The sequence below is a fragment of the Miniopterus natalensis genome, chromosome 1 (assembly GCF_054644295.1).
Source record: "Miniopterus natalensis isolate mMinNat1 chromosome 1, mMinNat1.hap1, whole genome shotgun sequence".
Classification (NCBI taxonomy): Eukaryota; Metazoa; Chordata; class Mammalia; order Chiroptera; family Miniopteridae; genus Miniopterus; species Miniopterus natalensis.
The window spans coordinates 97,507,614-97,531,337 of NC_142081.1; the positions used below are offsets into that span (position 1 = coordinate 97,507,614).

General features: G+C 38.1%; 1 protein-coding gene across 1 annotated transcript in view; it reads left to right on the forward strand.

Annotated features, from left to right (window-relative positions):
* The first annotated feature begins 5,079 nt into the window (after positions 1-5,079).
* The window catches only part of EDC3 (enhancer of mRNA decapping 3), a 36,907-nt gene continuing 18,262 nt past the window's right edge, over positions 5,080-23,724 (forward strand). The window contains exons 1-2 of the mRNA XM_016210524.2: positions 5,080-5,309; positions 8,684-9,003. Coding sequence (XP_016066010.1) covers positions 5,146-5,309; positions 8,684-9,003 — 484 coding nt within the window. The 5' untranslated portion in view covers positions 5,080-5,145. The remainder of the gene's footprint in view (positions 5,310-8,683; positions 9,004-23,724) is intronic.

Here is a 23,724-nt window from a genome sequence, read left to right on the forward strand (position 1 = left end):
TTTTTATTGATGGATATCCATGTGCTCCAGTACCATTTGTTGTAAAAGCTATGTTGCCTCCTTTGGATTACTTTTCACTTTCTCAAAAAGGAGTTTGGTGTATTTGTGTGCTTCGGTCTATTTTTGGGTTTTCTATTTTATTCCATTGATTATCCTCCCACAAATTCCCGTCTTGATTGCTAGACTGATTCCTCCTATTTTCCTGTCAAAATTGATTTAGCTATTTTTGTTCCTTTGCCTTTCCATATGTAATCTTTATAGTAACAGAAAATCTTGCTGGGATTTTGATAGGGATTGCATTAATCCTTTATACTAATTTGGGAAGAATTGACATATGTTGAGTCTTTTAATCCATGAACATGGTATGTCTCTCCATTTATAACTTTGATTTTTTTATATGCATTGTATAGTTTCAGCATATAAATACTGTAAATGTTTTGTTAGATTTCTACCTCGTATTTCATTTTTTGAGTAATTGTAAATGGTATTGCATTTTAAATTTCAGTGTTCATTGGTTTATTACTAATATAATAAAATAAGATGGCCCTAGCTGGTTTGTCTCAGTGGTTAGAGCATCAGCCTGTGGACTGAAGGGTCCCAGGTTCAGTTCTGGCCAAGGGCACTGTCTCGGTTGTAGGCTCTGTCCTGGCCCTGATTGGGGCACGTGCAGGAGGCAACCAGTCATTGTGTCTCTCTCACATCGATGTTTCTCTTTCTCCCCCTTCCTCTTTTTCTGAAAAAGCAATGGAAAAATATTCTCAGGTGAGGATTAAAAAAATAAAAAATTAAATAAAATTAAATAAGATGGACTTTGTATGTTTGTCTTGTATCTGTGACCTTACTGAATTCACTTATTCTAAGAATTTGTTATGTAAATCTTTGCGATTTTCTCTGTTGACAATCATGTCATTTGCAAATAAGAACAGTTTTATTTTTCCTTTCCAATCAGTGTGCTTTTTATTTCCTTTGCTTGCGTTATTATAAGAAGTTCTAGTACTATGTTGAACAGTATTAGTGAGAGTAGACACTCTCATCTAGTTCCTGATTTTAGGAGGAAAGCATGCCGATTTTAACCATAAGTGTAATGTTATCTGTAAGTTTTTTATAGCTGGTCTTTATCAAATTGATAAAATTATTTTTCTGAGTGTTTATCATTTACGTGTGTTGAACTTTGTCAAATGCTTTTTCTGCATCAATTGCTGTGATCATGTGGTTTTTCTTCTTTAGCCTATAAGTATGGTAGATTATATTGATTTGTTTTATAATATTGAAACAGCATTGCATTCTTGAACTAAATCCCTTAGTTATGGTATATAATTCTTTTTATATAGAGAGATGGGCAAAAGTAGGTTTACAGTTGTTTGTATGGAAAATAATACAATAATTAATAAATAATAACACAAGAACAAACTCTGGTTTTTGTGTTTTTAAAAAATATATCTTTATTGCTCAGCCGGGCGTGACTCAGCAATTGAGCATCGACCTAGGATCCAGGAGGTGGCAGTTCGATTCCTGGTCAGGGCACATGCCCAGGTTGCAGCTCTATCCCCAGTCAGGAGCGTGCAGGAGGCAGCTGATCAGTGATGACTCGTCATTGATGTTTCAGCGCTCTCTCCCCGACTCCCTCTTAAGTCAATAAAGATATATTTTATTTTATTATTTTTTAAATATATCTTTATTGATTTCAGAGAGAGGAAGGGAGAGGGAGTGAGAGATAGAAACATCGATGAGAAAACAACATGGATTGGCTGCCTCCTGCACACCCCCTACTAGGGATCGAGCTCACAACCTGGGCTTGTGCCCTGACTGGGAATCAAACCGTCTACCTCCTGGTGCATGGGATGATGCTCAACCAACTGAGCTACACTAGCTGGGCTAGGACATTGATTTTTTTTTTTCTTTAATGCCTTTGTCAGGCTTTCATATCAGGGTTATGCAGGACTTGTTGAATGAGTTGGGAAGTGTTTCATTCTGTATTTTCGGAAAGTTTGAAAAAGATTGGCATTATTTCTTCTTTACATGTTTGGTAAAATTTCACTGGTGAAGCCATCTAAGCCTGGAGTTTTGTGTAAAGATTTTAAATTAAAGATTCAATCAATTATTTTCTTTTGTAAATACACTTTATCATTTAGAACAGTTTTAGGATCATAGTAAAATTGAACAGGAAGCACAGAGACTTTCCATATACCCCCAGCCCCCACTAAGGCATAGCCTCCCCAACCATCAATATCTTCCATCACAGTGGTACATTTCTCATAGTCAACAAACCTACATTAACACATCCTTATCACCCAAAGTCCATAGTTTACATTAGGGTTCATTCTTCATGTTGTACTTCTATGGGTTTTTGGTTCTTTAAAAATCCTCACCTGATGATATGTTTTCCATTGCTTGTTAGAGAGAGTGGAAGGGAGAGAGAAACATCAGTGTGAGAGAGACACATCAATTGGTTGCCTCCTGCACGCACCCCCTGCAACTGAGGTATGTGCCCTTGACTGGAATTGAACCTGAGCCCTTCAGTCCGTGGGCCGATGCTCTAACTACTAAGCCACTGGCTAGGGCAATGGGTTTTGACAAATGTATCCACCATTATAGTATCATACAGTATAGTTTCACTGCCCTAAAAATCCTTCTGCTCTACCTGTTCATACCTCCCTGCCTCCCCACAAAGCCCCTGCCACCTGCTGATCTTCTTACTGTCTCCATAGCTTTGCCTTGTCCGGAATATCATATATTTGGAATTATAGAGTACGTAGTCTTTTTAGATTGGCTTCTTTTACTTAGTAATATCCATTTAAGTTCTTCGGTGTCTTTTTGTGGTTTAACTCATTTCTTTTTAGGACTGAATAATATTCCATTGCCTAGGTATACCACGGTTTTTTTGTCTATTCACTTACATGAAGGACCTTTTGGTTGCTTCCAGATTTTGGCAGTTATAGATAAGGCTTTTAAAACATCTGTGCTCAGGTTTTTGTGTGGACATAGGTTTTCAGCTCATTTGGGTAAATACCAAGGAGTGTTGATTGCTGGACCATATGGTAAGAGTATATTTAGTATTGTAGGAAACTACCAAACTGTCTTCCAAAGTAGCTGTACCATTTTGCATTCTCATCAGCAATGAATGAGAATTCATGTTGGTCCATATCCTTGCCAGCATTTGATGATGTCAATGTTTTGGATTTTGGCCATTCTGATAGGTATATAGTAGGATCTCATTGTTGTTTTAATTTGCATTTCCCTAATGACGTATGATGTGGAGCAACTTGTCATTTGCTTATTTGCTATCTATATATCTTCTTTGCTGAGGTGTCTGTTCAGATATTTTGCCCAATTTTTAAATCAGAGTGTTCATTTTCTGTTGTTGAGTTTGAAGTCTTTATATACTTTGGATAACAATCCTTTATCAGGTTTGTTTTTTGCAAATATTTTCTCTCAGTGTATAGCTTGTCTTCTCATTTTCTTGATGGATTCAGTTTTTAAAATGGATATAAAACTACTTGGATTTTCTTTCTTCTTGTATCAGTTTTGGTAACTTGTGTGTTTCAAAGATTTATTTCATGTAAGTTGTCAGATTTACTGGCATAAAGTTATCTCTTTAATGCCTGTGATGTCCCCTTATTAATTTCTTCCCTCCCCCCCCAAATATTTCTTTATTGATTTCAGAGAGAGGAAGGGAGAGGGGGGGAGAGAGATAAAAACATCAATGATAAGAGAGTCATTGTTTGGCTGCCTCCTGCATGCCCCCCACTGGGGATCAAACCGACAACCTGGGCCTGTGACCTGACTGGGAATTGAACCATGATCTCCTGGATCATAGGTCGTGATGCTCAACCTCTGAGCCATGCCGGTTGGGCCCCTTTTTCATTTCTCTTATTACAATATGTGTTTTATCTTTTTTTCTTGGTTAATCTAGTTAAAGATTTATAAAGTATTGTTTTCAAATAACTAATTTTTGGTTTTGTTTATTTTTCTGAATTGTTTCCTATTTCATTGATTTTTGCTTTTTATTTCCTTTCTAATTACTTAGGATTAATTTGCTCTTTTTTTCCTAGCTTCTTAAGTCATTGGTTTTGAACTTTTCTCCTTTTCTAAATATAATTTCTTAAAGCTCTAATTTTCCCTTTGAGTCCTGTTTTAAGTTTATCCCACAAATGTTGTATTTTCATTATCACTGAGTTTGAACTATTTTCTAACTTTCCTTTTTGATTTCTTCCTCAACTCATAGGTTATTTAGAAATGTCTTTCTTAATTTCTAAATATTTGAGATATCTTATTATCAATTTCAAATTGAATTTTGTTGCGGACCAAAAATATACTGTCTGATTTCAGTCCTTTGAAATGAATCGATACTAGTTTAAGGCCCAGCATACATTGGTGAGCATTCCATGTAGACTTAAAAAGAATGTATATTCTGTAGTTGTTAGATGTAGTGTTCTGTAATACCTTCGGCAGCTTTAAAAAAAAAAAATTGTCCAGAATTTATCATTATCACAGAAGGTTAATCTGATATGAGCTTCTCTGACATTACCAGTATTATTTTTTGTATGTTATTTCTTTATAATATATTCTTTTTAAAAGCATTCTGATGGCAGATATATTAAAATATAGGTTATAAACCTATATTTTGTGTCATTTGATGTCTGAGTAAATATGTATCTTTATCCAGTACATGTGCTTCAAAGCAACTATAAGATCTTTATGTATACATATTAAATGATACTGCTTTTTCATTAATATAAATACTCCTTTTGAAAAATAGTTTCATTTTTTATGTTTTATTAGATCAATTAAGGATGTGACAGAATATGTATTATTAAGCAACATGTGATACAGAGCCTGGCATAATTCTTTACTGAATTTAATTAAAGATTTGTTTGTTTCTGCCCTGCCGGGTGTGGCTCAGCGGTTGAGTGGTGACCTAGGATCCAAGCGATCGGGGTTCGATTCCCGGTCAGGGCACATGCCCAGGTCATGGGCTCGATCAATGACTCTCTCATCATTGATGTTTCTGTCTCTCTCTCTCCATCTCCTTTCCTCTCTCTGAAATCAATAAAGATATATTTAAAAAAAAAAAAAAAAGATTTGTTTGTTTCTCAAAGTACACTGCCTGGTTTCTTCTCTCCACAGTGGTCTCACATCCGAAACATGGCTACGGATTGGCTAGGCAGTATTGTGTCCATCAACTGTGGGGATAGCTTGGGTGTCTATCAGGGAAGAGTTTCAGCAGTGGATCAGGTCAGCCAGACCATTTCTCTCACCCGGCCTTTCCACAATGGAGTGAAGTGCCTTGTGCCAGAAGTCACCTTCAGGTAAGTGTCCTGACTGATTCTTCCAAATCTAATCTGGTGGTCTGTGGAGCTTGAACCTAGGCCAGATTGCCAATATTCTCTTGTGTAGGGCTGCTTTTCAGTAGAGTCTTCTTGTCAGAGATGAGATTTTGCAATCTTTGATCTTGTAGTCCTGCTGCTGTTTCAGTAACTGTTATAATTAGCTTTCAGCTAATGGTTCAGGGATTGTGAAACATTTTTCTTCTCTCTACCAAGCACGCAGTAGTATTACATTATTTAAATGAGTCAAATTCAGAATAACCTTTCTGTTTTCTTTTATGGTTTCAGATTTTGTATCACTGTGCTTTCTTAATCTAAGGTTGTTTATGATTTTCCCCTGCATAACTGTAGCTCTCGTTGTAGCCCTATATCATAATTTATCTCCGGAAGCACATTGTAGTCAGTAGTTAAGGTCCTTAGTTACAGGGATGTGTTTTTCTTAGTGTTTGCATATCTGAAGTTCAGTTGTCTTCACATCCCTCTTTTCACCAGTGCGGCAAACTTCTGTTAAACAAAAATCAAAAAACTGTCAGGCAAGAGCTTCCTTAACTTTCTGAACAATATCCACACATAACCTTTTCTGTACATGTATCCAATCTTATTATTATTATTTTTTAATATATCTTTGTTGATTTCAGAGAGAGGAAAGGAGAGGGAGAGAGAGATAGAAACATCAATGATGAGAGAGTCATTGATCGGCTGCTGCCCACAACCCGGGCACGTGCCCTGACTGGGAATCGAACCCTGATCGCCTGGATCCTAGGTTGATGCTTAACTGCTGAGCCATGCCCAGCCGGGCCCAATCTTATTTCTTACCTCCTCTGAAGTCTCAGTAGAAAAAATATCCTTTGTGTTCAGGACTCACCTTAACATGTATGCTTTATATGCTATCCTTTTCTATCTCCATTGAAACCCTATCCATCTTTTTTTTTTTTTTTTTTTAAATATATCTTTATTGATTTCAGAGAGAGGAAGGGAGAGGGGGAGAGAGAGAAACATCAGTGATAGAGTCATTGATCGGCTGTCTCTGACTAGGGTTCAAGCCCGCAACCTGGGCATGTGCCCTGACCAGGAGTTGAACTGCAATCTCCTGGATCCTAGGTTGATGCTCAACTGCTGAGCCACACCCGGCTGGGCCCTTATCCATCTTTTTTGTGTCTCTAGTTTCAACATTTATACTATCTTTCCTCTGCATTTTAACATTCCCTGTAGTACAGACACTCCCCCATCTCACATACAACTTACATTTGCAACTATGATTTACTTCTCTTTACACCCACAGTTCTTTTCAGAGTAAAATAGTCTGCCTTCATTCCCTTTGTGGCTTCATTCTCTAGTTGCTCCTTAGCCCCCCTTATCTTTTTTCTAACTTTACCATTTTGCTGAACTAGCTCTTGCCAGGGTTTCAGATAACCTAACTGCCAGATTCAGTGGCAGTGTTTCAATTATAATCTATCTAAATGCTCCCTAACTTTTGAAATGTCTTCTTTTTTAAGTTTTTCTGTCACCACTTTGGGTTTTCTTTCCATGTTTTCCTCCATTCCTGTATATCTCTTTTTTTCCAGGTTCTTTTTCTCACTTTTTAAGATTGGGTTACTCAAATTTCTATCTTTGATTCTTTTCTCATTCTGTACTCTCTAGACAATCTCATGTGTACCCTCTTATACATTAATGAGACCCCAAATATTTTTTTAGTAGTAGTAATAAACATTTATTGTATTCTTAATAACTAATTACTAGACTTAATGATTTGCATATATCATGTCATTTGTCCCCATGAGAATATTTATAAACTGACCATTGTTATTACTGATGACTTCTCTGTTTGCCTATACCAAATATTTAATTTAGAACCATTTTCTGAGCTCCAGACACTTTATGTTAATTGTCTACTGGTCATTTCAAGGTGGATATCCTTAAATCTTCAATTTAAGATTTTCAAAGCTGCCCTGGCTGGTGTGGCTCCATTGGTTGAACATCATTCCGTGCACCAAAGGGTCACTGGTTTGATTCCTGATGAGGGCACATACCTAAGATGCAGGTTTGATCTCCGGTCAGGGTACATGTGGGAGGCAACCAATCAATGTTTCTCTCTCTCTTTCTCAAATCAATAAAAACATTAAAAAAAAAGATTTTCAAAGCTGAACTCATGTTACCTGCAGATTTCCCCCCCCCAAAAATCTACCCTTAATAGGTGACTAATAACACCTTTCACTCAAATTGGAAACTTAAGAATCATAATTAATTCTTCTTTCTCTTTGATCCTCCTATCACCAAATTCTGTGGATTCCAAATGTCTCATGGTTCCACATTCCTTTCTCGTTTTTCATTGTCACTTGCCCTGTTTATCCCCTCTTATTCTTATGTGGTCTCCTGACTGGGGCTCCTGCTTCTAGTTTCTCTACCTACAGCGACCAGAAAAATCCAATGTGGCCCGGCCGGGTGTGGCTCAGCGGTTGAGCATCGACCTAGGATACAGGCGATCAGGGTTCGATTCCTGGTCAGGGCACATGCCCGGGTTGTGGGCTGCAGCCGATCAGTGGTTCTCTCATCATTGATGTTTCTATCTCTCTCTCTCCCTCTCCCTTCCTCTCTCTGAAATCAATAAAGATATATTTTAAAAAAAAGAAAAAGCCAATGTGATTATGACTGGCCCCTGATTACCTTCACAGGCCTTACCTCCTAATGGCCCTCCACAAGCATCCTTCCCTTTAGTCACACCATAACATTTGCAGTTCATCAAATGGGCCACATTTTCTTAGTCTCTGAGCCTTGGCCTGAGATGCCTCTCCTGCTTGGCCAACATGTATTTTCCATCCCCACCCAGATTTAGTGTATGTGTTTCATCCATCTCTGCCAGACTAATGTCCATATTTTCCTTTTGGGTTCTCTGGTCTCCTACGCACACTTCTGTCAATAGTATTTAACACTTTTGATTGTCTACTTGTCTTTTCTGCTGATCAGACTGTGAGTTCTTTGTGGCATGTATTGCTTTTCATCTCTATATACCCCATTCGCATTGCAGGGCTTGCCACATAGTAAGTACTGTGTACATGCCTACTGAATGAGCAAGTGAATGAATGAATGAAAAAAAGCTATTAAGCATTCTGGAAATCTAAGATACTAATGATAGTTTTGTGATTAACACTAGGGCTTTTTAAAGTCCAGTTCTGTGTCAGTTGAATGTAGGTGGCTTAGTCTTGTCTTTAAGTGCTCTACCACCTTTCCTAGTTTTTGCCTTTGATAACTCATTGAAATACAGCCCTGCAAAGGTGTAGCTGGTTGCTATTGATTCCAGTTTCATCACTGTTACCACTATTATAGTTTTGAGAATTGGATTCTTTTGTGTATTTCAGGGCAGGTGACATTATGGAGTTAAAAATTCTGGAGATACCAGGTCCTGGAGAAAACCAACATTTTGGAGACCTTCATCAGACAGACTTAGGCCCCTCTGGTGTTGGGTACCAAGTGGGTATCAATCAGAATGGCACAGGCAGGTTGGTCAAGAAGCCAACCTCTTCCAGCAGTGCCCCTCAGAACATCCCTAAGAGGACAGATGTGAAGAGCCAGGATGCTGCCGTTTCCCCCCAGCAGCAGCAGTGCTCCAAGAGCTATGTGGACAGGCACATGGAGACCTTGAGTCAGTCCAAAAGTTTCCGTCGTCGGCACAACTCTTGTAAGTTGGAGCAAGTTGATATTTCTTCTTAACCTGATGTTTGAGGGCTATAAGTTCTTATCCACTGCTATTCTTTAAACAAGTCCTTTATTACCCTAATACAAAAGGATGCTGGCAGATCTTCACAAAAATATAGCACGGTTCTCTTATTCCAGAGCTATACGATATTAAGGAAAAAGTTATAAGCTGTTAGAGACTCACACCAGTTCCCTGCCTTTTCCCACCACTTCCCTTTCTTCAAGAAAAAATCTGTCTAGAGTTCATGTAGACAGAAGTGATACCGTTTTTAATCTGGTGACTGATGGTCATAGTAATGTCTGAGTTGAACCTGCACTTGGGCTGTTCCAGGGGATTCTTAAATAACTTCTTCTTGTGATTTGGCTCCCAGCCTCAATTAGAGAAGACGAAGTGACTTGTGTAGAAATCTCTGTGATCTTAGTTTCTGACAGACCGACAATTTTTAATTTGCTGTATTCACTGTCCCTACTGGCACATCCAGAGAGTGTACACTAGGATGTGTTGATGTCCACTTTTGTTTAGTACTAACAAATTGTTGAATGCTATTGGCTCATTATAGAAGCATAGTTAATTCACTAAAATCTGATTTGCTGTATAACATATTCACTAAAATAATGTGAATCTGTTATATAATAGTGAATTGTAACAGATTCACTAGAATCTGTGTGACACCAGTATCGGGTCATCATTTTTAAGTTTTGAAAATACCTGATTCTGTGAATAAACTACTGAAATTTTGAAAATTAAGAAAATATGTATTTCAAGGTACTTCAGTGCTTTTTTGTTGTTGTTGTTAATCCTAACCTGAGGATATTTTTTCATTGATTTTAGATAGAGTGGAAGGGAAGGAGGGAAGGGAGGTGGGAGAGAGAGACACATAGATGTGAGAGAGACACATCGATTGGTTGCCTCCAGTATGTGCCCCAACCGGGGCCAGGGATCAAACCTGCAACTCAGGTACCTGCCTTTGACCCAGAATCGAACCCTTCACCCTTTGGTGCATGGGCTGGCACTCTAACCACAGCCATACTGGCCAAGGCTCTTAGTGCTTCTTAAGTAACTGTCTGAATTGACAATGATTGAAAACCTGAGACTGAAATTGAATTGTTACTTCTGTGTCCTTTCAAAAACTGTAGAATACTTGGATAGAAAATGAGTCTTTCCATTTAGAGTTTAACCTTTGTTACTTTGTTGTATTATTCTCTCTTTAAAAAAACAAACAAAACCAGACCTTTTTTTCTTTACCAAAAATATTTACTCGTTTGTTAAAAGTTTAAATACTCAAGCAGTTTATAATCTCATACACTTGGAGATCATCTTTATTAACCATTATATATTATTTTTTCTACATATTTTCTCAGTCATTAACTTCTTACATTAATATGGTGCATTTGTTACAATTAATTAACCAGTGTTGGTACATTATTATTAATTAAAGTCTATATTATTCAGATTGCCTTAGTTTTTTTCTTTCTTTTCTTTTAGTTTTTTTGTTGTTGTTAATCCTCACCCAAGGGTTTTTTTCTGTTGATTTTTTAGAGAGTGAAAAGGAGGGAGGGATGAAGAGAGAGAGTGAAACGTTGATGCAAGAGACACACATAGATTGGTTGCCTCCCACATGCACCCCGACCAGGCCAGGGATTGGACCTACAACCCAGGTATGTGCCCTTGACCAGGAATCGAACCTGTGACCCTTAGGTGCAGAGGCCAGTGCTCTAACCACTGAGCCATATCCGCCAGGGCGCCTTAGTTTTTTTCTTAATGTCCTTGTTACAGGTTCCTATCCAGCATACCACATTACATTTAGTAGCGATGTCTCTTCTTGGCTCTGATGGTTTCTCAGACTTTCATTGTTTTTGATGACCTAGATAGTTTTGATAAATACTGGTCAGATATCTTGTAGAATATCCCTCATTTGCTATTTGATGTTTTTTTCACGATTAGACTGGGGTTATGTGTTTTGGGGAGGAAGACCACAGAGATAAAGCATTATTTTCATTACATACTATCAAAATGGTTTATGACTTTTGATGTTGACCTTGATTACCTGGCTGAGGTAGTGTGTGTGAGGTTTCTTCTGTAAAGTGACTTCTTTTCCCCCTTTTACAAGCTGTGCTCTCTGTAAGGAAGTCACTGTATATAGCCCACACCTAAAGAGTGAGGAGTTATGCAGAGTATCTACATAAATTATTTGGAATTCTTCTGCACCAGAGATTTCTCCCCCATGTATTTATTTAGTCAATCATGTATTTTTATCAGCATGGACTAAATTCAATACTGCTTTATTTTTTTATTTTAGTGCTCATCATTTTAGCTTTGGCCCTTGGGAAACAAAAACCAACAACAAACAAACAAACTGGTTTTTTACCAGTAGTTCTTTATTTTCTAGCACTATAAGAGGCTCCAGGTTTATCTTCTGTGTTTCCTGCCCCAGCCCTAGAATCAGCCATGTCTCTAAGGAGCCCTGTTGTCTTTTATTGGAGAATGGTATTTCAAACCATGATCTGGGCACTAGGCATGTTCACTGCTACTGGGTATTGCCCTTAAGCTGACAGAGCAGTGAAATACATGTGCATACTTAACCAGTGTGTATACACATACCTATAAGTATTTCCATATGTAACTTCTGTACTGTATGAGGCTAAACATGAGTTTATATTAATATCTGCAATTTTAATCTGTTAGCATGTGGATCATTCTAGCCTCCTTTTCTTATCTGTAACTTCAACAGTGGGATACCTGTCTTCTACCATCTGCCATCCATTGACTTAAATTATTCAATTCCAGTATACATGTATAGCAGTATCAGAATTACTAATCTGTATCCCCAGCCCCTTCATTGACTTGTTCCATATGTTTGTGACAGATTCTGTCACATTTTGCATTCCATCCTGAGATCCTCCAACCTCTTCAGTGATTTTTTAAAAATTGTGTACATGAAAGCTCACTCTTTGCTTTCTTCAGTTCTATGGATTTGAACAAATAAAGTGTCTTGTGTCCGTTGTTACAGTTTCATGGAGAATCCCGTTTCACCTGTTCTGTCCTTCTCCTTTTCCTTCCACAACCTCTCATTCCTGACTACTTCTTCCTGTCCCAGCAACAACTCATCTTTTTACCAATCTCTGTAGTTTTGCCTTTTCCAGAATATCACATAATTTTTAAAAAATTTTTATTTTTCAATTACCGTTTACAGTCAGTATTATTTTAGTTTCAGGTGTACAGCGTAGTGTTTAGACAATCATATACTTTACAAAGTGTTCCCATGATATTTTCAGTGTCCACCTGGCACCATATATAGTTATTGCAGTATTATAAACTATATTCCCTATGCTGTACTTTACGTCTCCATGGCTATTTTGTAACTATCAATTTGTACTTCTTAATCCCTTCACTTTTTTCATCCAGTTCCTCCCACCCGAGATTATAACATAATTGAAATCATACAGTATCTAGCCTTTTCAAACTGTCTTCTTTCACTTAATAGTATGCATGTAAGATTCTTCCATTTCTTTTTGTGGCTTGATAGCTCATTTTCTTTTATTGCTGAATAATACTTTATTGTATAGATGTTTGTTTATCCATTTGCCTCTTAAAGGATATCTTGGTTGCTTCCAGCTTGTGGTGATTATGAATAAAGCTGCCATAAACATTTGTGTACAGGTTTTATGTGGATAGAAGTTTTCAGATATGTTGTGTAAATATCTAGGAATGTGATTGCTGGATGTTGGTAAGACTATCAGTTTTTTCAATTTTTTTTCATTACTAACGATCATAACAACTCTCTTGAAAGACTGCATTTGACTTCAAAAAAGTAATTTATATGATCTTTAACTATTTACTTTGGTAGGTTAGAAAGTGCAGTCACTTTCAAAAGAATACCCTGGGTGATGCTGCTTCTGCTTTTGCTAATTGGTCCATTCCCTTTTCCTAGATTAACTGCCATGTAAATAAAATAAAGAGATCATGGGAAGAAACATGTTATTCTCTTTCAGAGAACTTTTTTTGAATCCAGATTGTGTGGGAAATATCTGTGGCCTGGGAATTTGATCATGAAATGTGGTTCAGAATTGGTTTGTGATAGAAGATAGAATTACATCTATTTATCTGTTCAGTGGCCCTGTAAGATGAGTAGAAAGGTCTGCCAGAGATTGACGTATTTGGTACTTATGTAGCATTGGAAGGATTCCAAAGAAATAGGTTGGTTTCTTCCCACCACAGTTGTAATGTAGAGTATCAGTGTTTTACTCACTTAGATTTAGATTTCTTATTAGAAATCTATAAATAGAATTCCCTCTGGTATGTTGAGGGAATTGATGTTGAGACTAGTAGACTGATAAAACTATAGGAATATAGTAATTCCTCTTCAATTCTGGCATTTAAGTATTCTTTCAAGGTTAGTAATGAATTGTTGAGGGATTTGTTGGTTCTAGTTACCTAATCCAACATTGATGAGAGATTTGGCACAAACAGATTCTAATCTCTTCGTGTGGGGGGCAGTTATAAAAAATAGTTTCTATGGCTTTGGTCATTGAACTGACCACTTAGAATATTTTCAAGTAGATGAATGGAACATCAGTCTCAGGGAGGAGAGAGAAACTACTTCAGGTTTACTAAGGGTACAGGTTTGTGTATGGTCTATTCAGTGCGACAGTGAACCCTCCAACTGAGGTCACAGAATTATTTTTTGCCAAGTTTTCATGGTCCTGCTATGACTTCTTAACCTCCTTGGCTGTACTTTATCTTTCCAATAGACTTGAAAATTTTGGTGCTGCTGCTGGAGCCCAAGAAGTTAACTGAGTACCAGGGCCTAGAATTTGAGAGTTGAAAAGAAGGTCCCAGATATTTTCAGGCACCTCCTCAGGAAGCCCGTTGAGTCTGGCACTAAAACATTTGCAATTTGACCTTAAGGTGCCCTTTAGCTTGCTAAGTGCAGGAAAAAGATTCGTTTTACAATAAATAAATGACACTGAGGGTTGTACAACAATGGGTTTGTTATAAGTTATCCTGGCTAAGAGGCCTCTGCGCCAAAGGCTGGCAGCAAAATGACAAGGGGAAGACTGCCAGCCTCCAGTCTTAACACATATTTGAAAGATAAAGAAATTTGGGAAGCACTATTTATCTTTTCTAAGGGAAATGCTTTTCTCTCCCAGTGACCAAAGGCCAGTTTAATACAGAACCAGGCCCTTTGGGCTAAGTCAGTCAAGTATTGAGGCAGTATATTCATCCAGGATTTCCCAATATTTGTATTAAAGTACGAGGAAAGAGAAGAATAAGAGACAATCGCCTGCCTTTCATTTATTTTACATTCTCTTATCTTTCTCTTGCTGACCTTTGATGTCAGTAATTCCTCTTAGAAATTTTTTTCTCTCTCTGCTTTCCTTACAGAATTTAGAACATAGTTGGTTCTTAGTGTATATTTGTCAAATGAATGAATGAGACATCTATATTCAGAGAGCACAAGAAAATACCTGACACCTTCTAAAGACATAGCTCTGGGTTTGGTTGCAAGTTATGTTTGTGGAGTCCTCAGGGCCAAGCCAAAAATGGTTTCCATTTTGCTTTTTGACGCCGTCTTTTCTTCCATTGATTAATTGCTTGTCTTCATTTGTCATTGTAATAAGTCCAATATAGCTCATTATCAGTCCATACTAGACATGACTGAATTCCTTTCCTCTGAAGCCCTTGCCACATACTCCTTTTTGTATTATTATTGACAACTTCATCTTCCTGTCCTTTTCAGTTATGCAACACACTTGTCATAGTTTTTGATGACTCCCTTTCTTTCTCATAGTTAATCTTAAATTGCTTTTTCTTTATAACCTTTTAGACTTTTAACTTTTGTTGTTTGTTTGTTTTTCTTTTTTGTAAATATATCTTTATTGATTTCAGAGAGAGGAAAGGAGAGGGGGAGAGAGAGAGATAGAAACATCAGTGATGAGAGAGTCATTGATTGGCTGCCTCCTGCACACCCCCGACTGGGGATCGAGCCTGCAACCCGGGCATGTGCCCTGACTGGGAATTGAACCCCGATCACCTGGATCCTAGGTCGACGCTCAACCGCTGAGCCACGCCTGGCTGGGCTGTTTATTTTTTGATGTGGCTCTTTTATTCCTTAATTCAGTAGAGATTTGTATACTTATGGTGAACTAGCCATAGTATTGGGTGACAGGTTCTGCCCACTGTTAGCTTATACGCTCCTTGGAAAGTTAGCCTAAGAACACAGATAACTACAGAACAAAGTAAGTAGTGTAGGGTAAGTGCTAAATGAACGGTACCCACACTGCTAGTAGTCAAATTTGAGTGGTTTTTCAGCTGGAGTCATCAGAGATCATGTGTTTGGGCTGAGCCTATAACAATAAAAATGAGAAGTAGCTTAAAAGTTCATCAGTAGGTATGATGTATATACAGGGTTGAGCAAAAGTAGGTTTATAGTTGTGAGTATGTGAAAACACAGAGTTTATTCTTATATTATTATTTATTAATCATTGTATTATGAACAACTGTGATCCCACTCTTGCCCCACCCTATATCAATATGGTATTTATAATTTATGCGGCCACATAAAAATATTTGGAGAAATCTTTTATGAAAAGTAAGATGCTTTAACAAAAAGTTATTTTTTTGAAAGGAATGCTTGTTTCCTGTTGCTTTCTGATTTCATTTTTTACCATTGTGCTGTATTGAATAGGTTTTTTGCTTTTGCCTTCTATGCTCATTTTCTAGACATAATCCTCTCTACTAGTTCTTTTAACTTTGCCTAGGTCTATCAGAGTTACATGGTATCCCTACTCTTGTTTCTACATTTTTATATGTGGAAATAGTGCAGAATTGGGAATCTGACAGATTAAAGTTCAAGTTCCAACTCAGACATTATAAGCTATTTAAATTTAAGGCACCCTTAGTATCCTCATTTGTAGAATGGTAAGTTTAATCAGGTTGTTTTGAAGACAAGCTGAGTTAATGTGTGTATCAAAGCCTAAGATGGTGCCAGGTACATAGGCTCTGCAGGATAACAAGTAGGCTCTGGCCAGGTGGCTGAGTTGGTAGGAGCATCGTCCCATACATCAAAAGGTTGTGGGTTTAATCCCTGGTCCAGGCGTGTATGGGAGGCAACGGATCGATGTTTCTCTCTCACATCGATGTGTTTTTTCTCTCTCCTTCTTTCTCCCTTATTCCCTTCTCTCCCCCTTCCTCTCTCTTAAAATCAATAGAAACATATCCTCAGGTGAGGATTAAAATAAAAGCCTGGCTAGCATGGCTCAGCAGTTGAGCATCGACCTATGATCCAGGGAATTGTGGTTTGATTGCCAGTCAGGGCACATGCCTGGGTTATGGGCTCAATCCCCAGCAGGGGACGTGCAGGAAGTAGCCAATCAATGACTCTCTCATCATTGATGTTTCTGTCTTTCTCTCCCTCTTCCTTCCTCTCTCTGAAATCAATAAAAAAATAAATAAAAAATAACAAGTGGGGAGTTCTTAGTGTCTTTCTTCCTTTACCCTCATCTATATTGTCTAAATGACTATAGACAATAATAACCATTTAAAGTATTTTCACATTTATCTAATACCTTATTAATACCTTAGAGTATTATAAGAATTAATGAAGTAATCTTTGTGAAAAAGTTCACAGTAAATGTTAAAGTACTAGACAGTGTATCAGTTAGGATGCTCTGGATGTAATAGGAAACCCTACTCAGTGGCTCAAATAATAAAGAAATGTTACAGTAAGTCCAGAGGTTTGACATTTTCTGGTATAGTATAATAAGGGCTTCAGCCTTGTTTTTCTCAAGCTCTCCTTTGTGTGTAGACTTTGTCCTCATATTGATACTAGCTGGCCCGGCTGGTGTGGCTCAGCAATTGAGCATTGACCTATGATCCAGGCGATTGTGGTTCATTTCCCGGTCAGGGCACGTGCCCGGCTTGCGGGCTCGATCCCCAGTGGGGGGCATGCAGGAGGCAGCCGATCAATGACTCTCTCATCATTTGATGTTTCTATCTGTCTCTCTCCCTTTCCCTTCCTCTCTCAGAAATCAATAAAGACATATTTTTAAAAAATGGATACTAGCTGGCTTTAGCAGTTCCATGTGTCTCACCCAGATTTAACATTTTTCAAAAGAAGAAAAGACACCATCTCTTCCAGTGTATCATCTTCAGCATCATTTCTCAACCTCAGTATTCTTGATATTTTGGGTCAGGTAATTTTTGTGTGTGTGGGAGACTGTTCTGTGCTTTGTAGGATGTTTAACAGCATCCCTTGAACTCTACCTACTCAATGCCAGTAGTAGCCCCAACCACTACCAGTTGTAACAATCAAAAATGTCTTCAGACATTGTCAAATGTCCCATGGGAGGCAAAATTGCCCAGTGGAGAACCAGGAGTTCCTCAGGAGTGAGGGAACCTTTATCGGAAACTGCTGCAAGATCTTTTCCCCCTTAGCCCCTGCCCTATCATGTCTGCTTGGCCAATACTGCTTTGCATGCCCGTGCTTAAGTCAGTTATTGGCATGAGCACCACCATGATTGATTTAGAAATTAGCTTTCTCACCTGAGAAAAGGGTACCTGAACAAAACTGGGTTTTGATGTGAGGGTAGAAGGGTCTGGATGTTGGATAGGTAACAAGTCTACTAGAAGGGGAAAAAAACCATTCATACTAAAATTGCTTACCTGTGGCAAAAGTCTATTGAAGGTGCTGTGTTGGAAAATGCAGGCAATTTGACTATAGGACCTGCAGGAATTATTTGGAATGATAGTAAGGGGGTGAGTATAACATTAGGTCAAGACTAGGGTTAGGTTGATACTGTTAACGGTTCATCTCTAGCACCATGCATAGACCCCAATAGATAGCAGCAGATGCTTAATGAAAAAACTTTGAATGAATACATATAGGAAAAGGCCAATCAGAGTACTCCTATGAGTGAAATGGTGTTTTAGATTCAGTGAGCAGTGGTGTGATTATAAGTGCAGATGGCTGAAATGTTATACTCATGTAGACTACCCCCATTCCTTTCTTCAAAATAAACTATATTCAGTTTCAGAGGAATTATGCTTTGGCCTAAATAGTGCCTTAAAATAAGCATGAAGTATTTGACTCATCATATTGATATTTCATTAGGTTTCTTATACTTTCTCCTTCAAAACTAACCATTTTGCCTTGGCTGGTGTGGATCGTTAGAGCGTTGGCCCACAAACCAAAGGGTCCTGGGTTGGATTCTCAGTCAAGGGCACCTACCTGGGTTACAGGTTCGATCTCCCACCCCAGTCAGGGCACATGCGGGAGGTAGCCAATCAGTGTCTCTCACATCGATGTTTTGCTCTTGCTCTCTCTCCCTCCCTCTGTCTCTGTCTCTGTCTCTCCCCACCCCCCCAGTCTCTCTCCTTCTTCCCTCTCCCTCCTCCCCACTCTCTTCCACTAAAAATCAATAGAAAAAATGTCCTTGGGTGAGGATTAACAACAACAACAAAAATAGAACTAACTGTTTGTGTGACATTGATAAGAACTCTTGATTGGATCATCAATTTATTGATTTAATATACCTATATATTATATACATTAGATGTGAGACAAAAGTACAAATTTAAAAGGATTAGATAAACATGAAGTGAATATTACAGTAATATTTTACTGGTTCAAATATGGTTCAGTTCAAAATATTTTTTGCTTATTAAATAACTAACATTTAATTAGAACAGAGTGATTAACGTGTGTCATTGGCTTTTTGGGGGGGTGGCAGGAAGTGATGGGCATGTTCATTACCTTGATTGTAGTGATGGTATCACAGGTGTATGCATATGTCCAAATTAATCAAATTGAATACATAAAATATGTGCAGTTTTTGTATACCAGTTATACCTCAGTAAATCTGTTAAAAAATAACCAGTGATGTACCTCATGAGCAGATGAACCCCAGGGGCATCTTTTCTTGGCTCCCAGGGCTAAGTCCAGAGCAGCAATAGAATTTGGCTGACTTTCTGTTTCTTTAGTATTTTCCCTTTCTACTACTAATGTATTTTTGTTTTGTTTTTGGTTCGTTTAGAGCTAAGCTGTTCCCCATTGGTAGCAGCAATAATTGGGAGTTTGGCTTTATGGTTTGAACAGTTGTTGATCTCTATAAAGAGATTAATGTTTCTAGAAATATAATCTGTGTTGGGTGGGAGACAACAGAGAATCTGCTGTGTTAGTCTTTTTTTTCCTAATTATTTGAATTTATTTTTTTGTTACTAAAGAAATATGTGCTTTTTATAAAAGTTGCAAGCAGTACTGAAGTTACAAAGTCAAGAGTAAGAGTTCTTCAAATTTTCACTTCACCATGCAGCAGCATCATTACCTGAGAACTTGCTTTGTTAGTCTTTTAAAGTCTTTTCTGATTGTTTGTCAATTACTTTGTTCAAATCAATTAAGATTTTTATGCACACTGGGAGAAGATCAGCTCTTTGATATCTGTTTATATTTCTGTATTTACTCTCAACTCCTGTCTGAGATTTAGAATTGAAGCTATATGCTCTATTTCTCTGTATGTCTATGTGTCTGTAAATCAGAAAGGTCTTTACCTGTACAAATTAAAAAGGATTCGATAAACATGAACTATTTTTACAGTAATATTTTATTCAGATATTTAAAAATATTTCTTTTTTATTAAACATTATTTGGTTAGAACAGAGTGATTCACTGTGAGTCATTAATTTTTAAAATTTTGGTATAAATTAAGGAAAATTAGTAACTGCTAGTTCTTTGAGAAAAAAATTAATATAGGGAATTGGTTAAGTGTTGGAAGATTAAAAAAGCAAAAAAAGACATCCAGAGAGGGAAAACAAAGGGAAGAGGTTGGGGTTTTCAGAACCTCAGAGTTCAGAGAAGGGGCTTCACAGAGCTGGTGCCAGTACTTCTGAGGGGTGAAATGAGCTGGTTGTGTCTATGCATGTCAGAAAGAAAAGCTGGAGACTGGAACCAACTGCTAGGGCAGTGCTGGTGCAAATAGCAAGCAAAGGAGGAAAAAGTGCCTTCTTCCTCCTCCCTTCCAGCCTCTTCAGGTACCTACTGCTGGTGGTGGAACCTAAGAGGAAATCAGCTAAGGAAGAAAAAATGTAGTTTGTAGAGTTCCAGTTCCGACTCACAAAGGGTGAGTGTGGAGTTCAAAGACAGTAGTTTAAGAAGTGACACACTTAACACTTTTAATGAAACAGATATTCAAAGAACTGGTCCTGGGTCAGTTAATTAATTTTTTTTTATTTTAATGGCAGTCATAGCTATAAAGAATACTTCTGAGAAGCATGATGTAGAGCAGGGTGAGCAAATTTTCTATAAGGGTCAGATTTTAAATACTTGAGGTTTTGCAGGCCATAAGGTCTCTGTCTCTAATACTTAGCTTTGCCTAAAGGACAAAAGCAGCATTAGGCAATATGTAAACAAACAATAAAACTTTATTTATAGAAACAGGCAGGGGGCTGGGTTTGGCTCCAGGGCTATAGCCTGTAGATTCCTGATGTAGTGCATTTACATTTAGGGTGCAGTTAACCAGTGATAGTCCATAGGGATTCATATTTGGAGTAACCTTGATACTTTTTAATTTGGGAGTTCATCTCTTTTATCTGATTAGATTAATTTTTTAAAAGCCTCATGCTGGCTAAAGAAGGCCTATAAGAGTGCTAGGGGAAGTGTTAGCTGTGCCATTCTTTTGTTCACGAAGGATTGCATGTATTAGTATTATCTTTAATACCTTTCTTTATAGGAGTGTTTTTAAGCCACTCCTTCATTTTTGTATGCTTTAGTAAAAAATTTGTGTAGTTGTACAACAATATGAATGTATTTAATGCCACTGGATTGTACACTTAAGAATGATTAAAATGATGCCCGGCCGGGCGTGGCTCACTGATTGAGCGTCGACCTAGGATCCAGGCAATTGGGGTTTGATTCCCCGTCAGGGCACATGTCCGGGTTGCGGGCTCGATCAATGACTCTCTAATCATTGATGTTTCTATCTCTCTCTCCCTCTCCTTTCCTCTTCCTGAAATCAATAAAGATATATTAAAAAAAAAAAAAAAAAGAACGGTTAAAATGGTAAGTCTTATGTTACATATATTTTACCACACACAAAAAATTATGTCACCTTACTTGCATCTATACACTTCTTGTTATGGAGCATCACTCTTTGCTCAGATATCTCAAATACTGGCGTGAACCTCATAAGAGTACCAGTTACTATCCATACATTAAATTCATAATGATTGATTTATTATTGGTTTTAGTTAAAAGAATGTAAATATAATATTTAGTATTGTCTCTCTATTCCCAGTGGACCATCCTGTGCACTCCTGGGTATGCACATACCACTGGGCTAGAGACCTGTTTCCTAATAGAATGGTTTGATTTAATATTGAGGCAGTACATTGATAATTTTGCAAATTGGACTTTTAAAAAAAAATATGTTATTATTGATTTCATGGAGGGGGGGAGATAGAAACATCAGTGATGGGAAAGAGTCATTGATGGGTTGCCTCCTGCATGCCCCCTCCTGGGGATCGAGCCCGAAACCCGAACATGTGCCCCGAACGCAAACTGAACCTTGACCTCCTGGATCATAGGTCAGTGCTCAACCACTGAGCCATGCCAGCTGGGCACAAACTGGACTTTTTCTCTAGTTCTTCCCCTACAAACATACATTGCTAATGGTGTTGTCCTGACTTTGTATTTTCATGCCTACTCTTCCCATTCCTAATCCAGCTCTGCTTTTTCATCCATATTTCTGTAGCACTTTATATAAGCTTCTATTACAACTTTCATCACATCATACTTTAGTTATTTGCTTATATATCTCTCCTTCTACCTCTTTCAGTAGCATGTGTTGGTTATATACTATATTCCCAGCACCTAGCTGTGGCACACAGCATGCTCTCACTAAATGCTTTTATTAAATTATTGGAATTGGAACTTAACCCAGACATTGACAAGATTCTTAGTAGTTCATAATTAATCTGAGCTATTTATGGTGGCTCAGCCAGCTTTTCCTTCCCTTCATAATTTTGGTCAGCTTTAGTTTCATTTCAGAGGCCTAAATCTTATTTTTAGTGCCAGCCACAGCCCTTTTTCATACCAGTGTTTGGCATTTAGGAAGATTAGGACACCAGTTACATTTGCATAGTACTCATCTTTCAAAATAATTATTGTAATTAATCTTGCTGGTTTTAATTCATTAAATACCTATTGACTGTGTACTACATGCTAGAAACCCCACTGGGGATACACAGTGAGCATTTTACATGCAAGGGAACTGAGAAGTTGGACGACAGGTATAAGATTATATATCAAGTTACTAGGTCCTAGGTCTGTGACTCATGGCCCATTGGGTAGAATGGCATTGCTGTGAGCAAAGAGAACAGGATAGTTGGGATGATACGTGTGAGACGGTTTGCTTGTGATCATCCTAACCTCTACTTGAGTATTTTCAGTAATTGAGGAGCCCAGTCTCTCCAAGGAAGTACCTTATATTTATTTAGACCATGATGGAGGTTCAGTTAGACATACCAGTCACCTGGTCCACCCTTTCAGGTGGTCAGATGGGGATCAGAGGACAAACTCAATTCAGGATTCTCTGAGAATTAATAGTTTGGAGAATTCTGTGGGGTCTTATGCCTTCGCTGCTAGGGGAGTAGTTGACTGATATGTGGCAGCCAAATGGAGTCTCAGAGACAGAGTGGCTGGCTACCCTATTGCTGATGTGTATCTTGGTGTGGCCTCTGCAGGATCAGGTCAATATGGTCCTTGTCATTATTTGATGGTTCAGAAATTGTTTACCCAGAAGTGATAAAATTCTGAGAAAAGAGATCACATTAACCAAAAGATCTGAGGACAGGCTTATAAGTGAAAATACCGACTTACAGTGGAAGATGTATATCTGGCTCAGAATCAGGAATCTGTCTAAACCAGGGATTACCTCCCACTGGGCTCTAGGTTGGTACCAAATTAAAAATCAAAAGGTTGCCTGCTTAAGAGCCAGTTGAATAGTATCTTCCTATGAGCTTCAGGTTATGAGGAGTTGGTCTTTTACATTGGAGTATTTCTCTCTTAAGTGCCTGACATTCAGAATCAGACCACCCAAACCTGTGGGACGAAACTACTGTATTTTTGTCCTTCCACTTTTTTGATATTCGATTGTCAAAAAAGCCTCTCTCAGCCCTGGCTGGTGTGGCTAAGTGGTTGGAATGTTGGCCTGCGCATCAGAGTTGCGAGTTCGATTCCTAGTCAAGAGCATGTACTTGGGTTGCAGATTTGATCCCCAGCCTGGTTGGAGCGCATGCAGGAGGCAACCAAGCAATGTGTCTCTCATATCGCTGTTTCTCTCTCTCTCTCTTTTTTGCTTTTTCCCCTCTCTCTTTCCCCCTCCCCGTACCCCCCTTCCACTCTCTCTCAAAATCAATGGGGAAACAAAATATCCTCAGGTTAGGATTAATAAATTTTTTCAAAAAAAAGGCTTCTGTCATTACCAATTTCCTTATGAAGGGCAGAACTGGTTAAAATTTCCAGGTGTACGACTTATTTTATTTCATTATCATTATTTTTTAATTCTCGCCCAAAGATATGTTCTCATTGATGAGAGAGAGAGAGAGAGAGAGAGAGGAACATCGATTGGCTACCTTTTGTATGCACTCTGACCAGGAATTGAACCTGCCGACACTTTGGTGTTTGGGACAATGCTCTCAACAACTGAG